Genomic DNA, 5,822 nt, shown 5'->3' with positions numbered 1-5,822 from the left:
GAATTGTTTGAGTTTCTTTCTTTTGTGAAACACTAAAGATTACAGCTGTTGTCATTGACTTCCACAGTATTTATTTTGCTACAATGGTTGTCAGTTGTTACCAGTTTCCAAAAAAAATTCTTAGAAATACCAGAAGAAGATACTAGAATAAATAACAGCAAACAGATTTGGAACCATGCACCTCAGAGTAAATGATTGGTGAGTACATTTTCATTTTGAAGTGAACAATCCCTTTAAAGTGTTGATTACATAAAATAGACGAAATGTATATTATTAATTTGAAAAAGCTCTTAATTTTAACATTTGTGAAGTATAACTGTGTATTGTGCTGTGGGTATAAAGAAAATCTACAATTAGAATATGGCTACAGAAGAAAAAACTGCCTGAACAGAACAGCCTGAAAACAAAAGAAGCAAATGACAGACAAGGACAAAGAGAAAGTATGGTGAAGCGGTTTTAATAAAAGTCTATTTACAGAAATGAAGAGCTGTGTTTGCGAGTCATGATTCATTGTGCGCCGTCTTTCGGTATGTTCTTGTAGAGCACGTCTCCAATGAGTTTCCGAACTGCTACCGTGTCACTCATATCTGTAAGATGCACAAACACATACACACATATATACACATATTTATGCCCTTTGGTGAGGATTCTCAGATTTCCTGAAGAATGTGACAACTCTGTAGGAACCAACAAAAGCTTATTTCATGCATGCATGTGTGTGTATGTGTTTTTGTGTCAGATCACGACACAAATCTGCATAATGACATAGGTATGACACTGATATTACAAGACGGTGGTGAAATATGAGGACATTGCTGATGTCTTCATTTCTCAAAAAGCTTATAAATCACACAATGAGTTCAGAAAGTAAAACTGCACAGAGTTTAGTGCAATAAAAAATACAGTTTTTACAGTGTAAAAACAATGGAAACTTAGATGTAATGTCCCCACAATTCACAGAAACAAATGTGAGTACAGATGTGCTGCATAAATCAACTTAAAATTCAAAAATGGGAACAAAATAAGCCCTCAGTATGGACTCTTGTAAGATATTCTAAAAACTGCTAATGGCTTATGAGAATTTGAGGACATTAATTGGAGCTCCAAAATGCCTCTAATGCTTTTTTAAACATCCTTCTGAATCTATTTGCATAAAGTAGTCTTTTATATATTCAGTAAATTAAACTCAAATAAATCCTTCAATTCACTAATTCAATTTTAATCAACCCTCATTTTTTCCTTTCCCTGAGGGAATCAAAAAGGCACTTTATTAACCTAAAAACAAAACATTTCTCTAGAAGGAAAAGGACATTCCGTGACTTGATTGCGCTTTTATCACTGAACACTCCATGTGCCGTAACTGGCATGAATCTCCACTAACATGACAAAAACCGTCATCCATCATGTTTTTGATTTCTCTCACCTGCGTCCCGTGGCACGGTGAGCTAATCACGCTTTGAAAATCACGTTGCGGGAGCACATCAGACTCAGAGGATGAATAATTAACCGCGGCCCCAGGAAATCAAGCTGGCTTTTCATTAACAACTGTGCATGTGGCAGGAGTCTGAGTGGAGTGACCTGACCCCCCTTCAGCCCAGTCAAACACTTTCGGTACAACGCAAATTGCGCAGAAAAAAAGAATGAGTTTGAGAGCCTTTTACGCCTCTGTGGTGTCACTGACAAGACAACAGCAAGTTTTGGAGCGATTATTTGTGCACCAGTCCAAGCAGTGAAGCTCAGAGTATTCTTTTTACATGTATGCAAGCATGCAGGATAATCAAGGTCAAAATTCCTTAAATAAACTTTTTTTAGTTGTGCCAACATATGTAAGTAATTGACTTAGGGATGCACCATTCCCAATACTTTGATCGAATATCGGTTCGATACTGAATATTTTTGCTGGATCGGGTATCGGCCAGCTGGTACAGATGCAAAACCGACCTTGTATGTACACCATGTAAGCCATAAAGGTAGCCTATTTTAAGGCACTAGAAAGTTGTCATTTAGGCCTACTATATCCAAACTATTCGGAAGCTATTCTATATATGTTTAATGTTAGGTACAGATGAATATTCACATGGTTAAATTAATGTTCACTTCATTGCTTTACGCCGCTGCGCCTGTCACTCATTCACAATTTAAACTGCGTGGCACGTTTGTTTATGACAACACAAAAAACTTTCTCCAAGACTATTTGTTCCTGTTACTTTAAATACTCAGTGGAGAAATGCATCTAGTTTTGCATTAAATGGGTTCATTTTGACCTGCAACAAGGAGTTCACTGCTGTTTCTAAATCATGTTGTGCTGTGTTAGATTAGCAGATCGCATTCGCAACACTGAAGTACAGAGGTTACCTGCTCTTCGCACACAAAATAGGCCTACCTGAAATTTTCAATGAGAAAAGCCTCAATAGTACATTGGACAGATCCTCATCACACCGATTTTTTCCCTTTGTGCTGCTCAGTTTTGAAAGTGTCAGCAGATACCGGAAGGATGCGTGCTGTGTCTTGGTGATGCATCAAGCGCTTCACTCACTCACACTCACTGGCTGCACAGACGTAAAATTATTCTCACAATAAATTTCAGTTCTCTCATCCTTCCGACTGAGTTTATTCTTCCAAGGGGAATACTTTAAGTGCTGCGAATAGTTTGTAAAGCCTTGCTCATTGTAGTCAAAGTAAATAAGTTGAATAAATTAATACAAGTAAAACTGACAGTTACAAGTAAAACTGACAGGCGCAATATGGGTAGTCATTAACAGAAAATGATTTAGCCTATATTTAGCATATAAGAAAACTTTGTTTTGAACTTTCTCCATCTCACTCACAGTGAGATTTGGCGAGGGATTATTTAGTAAATGGATCTTAATATTAAAAAAGCAAACATAAGCTGGACCACAACAGATCAATGTCATAACAAATAATGTCGCCTAGTTTACAGCACACATAATGTTTTTATTAGATTGTGTCATCTGTAATTTACAGTAGGCCTATAGGTCTGTTAGTTTTACTAAAAAATATACATTACTTGAGTTTATCACCAGAACTATATTATACTTTAAAAAAAAAAAAAAAAACTGCACAGTATGGGGATTAGATCTGTATCGTCGATACTCAGAATTTTGGTATCGAGATCGGATTGGTATGGAAAAAAATGGTATCGGTGCATCCATAATTTCACTTTTCTTAAACATAAAAAATACCATAACGCTTTGCAGATATTGTATAAGCAATCATATATGCTAATCTGAAAAACAATGGTATAGTCAGTTAATCATCTTTAGAAATATGTGTTCCGGGTAGGGTTGTAACGGTATGAATTTTTCACGGTATGATAATCGTCTAAAACAATACCACGGTTTGACGGTTTCGCGGTATACGGTATGTTACAAATGTTACAAAATAATAGAACAGTGAAGCAAATTTGACTTTTTCCAAATAATATATTTTTAGTCACTATAAACAACACCACTTACAATGAACAAATAAAAATAAGAAAATAATAAATAATGTGTCAAAGTCCAAATAAAGTCCAAATAAACATGGTGCAAATCCTCAGTAAAAAATAGATATAAATATTTACTATACTATAAATAGTTACATAACGAAACTAGATTCAATATGGAACATCCTTAGGTTTTATGTGCCAGCATGGATATGGATATCGTCAATCGATATGGATTTGGATATGGTTGTCTGCAATGCAGACAAACAGCTGCATCTTCATTTGCGTCTTTTGAAAACAGCAAGAGCAGCAGTTCGTCTTTGCTGTGTCACTGTTTTGTCATGTTTCTGTGCTGCTGTGCATGCAAAAGTACTTAGTATGAGAATTATTTCATGCAAAACTTTTTTTTTTTGCGTTTTATTTAGCCGCGCATAAATGTATGCCTATCTCTCATTCCGTGTTGTTCAAAAAGCTTGGTCCACAAACAAAAGCGAAACCTATGCTTATTGGTTGTGATATAGCGAGTTTGAACCAATCTGGGCATGGAGGAGGGACAATGCATCAATGTATCATGTCTGATTTGTCCGGAGACACAGTTACGAGCGTTTCTTTGTCAAATCAGCGTTGTCAAATGTTGATGACGTAACCGCACTGATTCCGGAGCCTCTGAAAGTCCGCGAATGTTATGTGAAACAGCACTGGAAAGCTGAGATTCTCTTCTTTATGCCAATCTTTGAATTGTATGAATCGGATCAGCAGATCAAAAGTTATTAAACATTTAAGAGCAATACTTATTTTTAGCCGCGGGCGGCTGTCTCGGTCTTTAAGGGTTAAAACCGTTGATATGCAATTGTTCATGGTATGATAATCGTGCACGTTCAAATCGTGGTAAACCGTCATACCGGTATATTGTTACAACCCTAGTTCCGGGTCGGAATGTCCACCCACTGCCCAATAAACCGATTGTTTTTCTGTACTTGTAATTGTATTATCATGTTTTCTGAGCCGAAAACACAGCACAAATGAAAGCCGCCAGGGTTAGAGTCAAGAATTCTACAAAGCTTTGGCATCCACCTGAAAAACTGTAAGATCAACGCTACATTTACACATCACAATGAATGATATAGCACAGATTAACAATTCTAATAATTTGCATCTAACTGTTCAGTTTTGTTGCAAGTAGCCATGCAATAAGTGGGATAATGTACATCAAGCCAGATGTTTCACTGAACGAAGCCCTACAGTACAATATATAACAGATTAACCTATTCTGTATCCTGTTACACCTAAAAAAAAAAAAAAAAAAAAACTTAATTCATTTAGGTGCAACAAGTTGAAGTAATTAAAGCTGATCAAACTTTTTTTGCAAACTCATACACATAAATCAATCATATAAATGTGAGATCCATCAGGAAAAGTGTGTTCATTCAGTGCTTTTCTTCTTTGTAAGCGGAAGAGATATATGATTTATTAGGCTACTGATAGAATTTTTATTGAGCCATCACATTTAGTTTTTCCAATCCACTGGTCACAACTGAAAGCCAAAATCCGAATGGCTTATAAACAGCACTAATATAAAGCTAAATACATAAATAATATTTAAATAAATGTGGAAAGGCCAAAACTAGTCAGCGGGAAAGCAGGATTTTCTCACTGCCCGTAGGAATAAAGGTTGTATGTCAATTCTGTTTATACTCATGTCAAGTTGGGTTTAAAAATAAATGCCATCAGCTTGGTCTAATTTTAATGAGTCTTTCTCAGGTCAGGTTTTTCTTTAAAAAAAATAATGTTTTACGCATGTCGTTTCAAGGTAAAAGTGATTTAGGTCGGGTTCAGATTTATCAGTTTTTTCAAAATTTGCATCAAGCACACTGTGCTTTCACCCTAGTGTATAAGCAAACATTCAAATTTACTTTGACTTAAGCATATTAATAATATCAGCCAACAAAACCATAACTGACATACATCTTAATAAATCACAAATAAATACCCTTCAATTAAGTAACTAACTAGTTTCAACAATAAAATATGAAATCTCTTAAACAGAGTGATATACACTTTCTAGATGTGTGCCTTTTACTTATAATGCAAAAATTATTATGCACATAGACATTTGATCGTGCTCATAGATTGTATCTTTTCCCAGGCTTCTCCAGATGGTCACTGTGGGCAATGTTGAGCTTTGCAAACACACACACACACATACACAAACACACATACACAAAGACGTCTACTCACCCACTCCCAGTCTGTGGAGCAGGTGTGGATACTCTGGTCTGTCCTCCAGCACACTCAGCAGGTTTGTGGGCTCCATCCTCTCCAGCTCCACCCTCCAGTACACATAGATCTTATGGTTGAAGCTCACGTAGACCAGACA

General features: G+C 36.2%; 1 protein-coding gene across 1 annotated transcript in view; it reads right to left on the bottom strand.

Annotated features, from left to right (window-relative positions):
* Positions 1–443: 443 nt before the first annotated feature.
* itfg2 (integrin alpha FG-GAP repeat containing 2) overlaps positions 444–5,822 on the bottom strand; it is a 14,887-nt gene continuing 9,508 nt past the window's right edge. Inside the window, exons 11-12 of the mRNA NM_001017908.2 lie at positions 5,684–5,822; positions 444–587 (exon numbers count right to left, since the gene is read on the bottom strand). The exon at positions 5,684–5,822 is cut by the window's right edge and continues 35 nt beyond it. Of these exons, the coding sequence (NP_001017908.2) occupies positions 508–587; positions 5,684–5,822 (219 nt within the window). The 3' untranslated portion in view covers positions 444–507. The remainder of the gene's footprint in view (positions 588–5,683) is intronic.

Source organism: Danio rerio, chromosome 4 (assembly GCF_049306965.1).
Source record: "Danio rerio strain Tuebingen ecotype United States chromosome 4, GRCz12tu, whole genome shotgun sequence".
Lineage (NCBI taxonomy): Eukaryota > Metazoa > Chordata > Actinopteri > Cypriniformes > Danionidae > Danio > Danio rerio.
The sequence above is the reverse complement of the archived record's forward strand: the minus strand, read 5'-3'. Positions and strand labels throughout refer to the sequence as shown.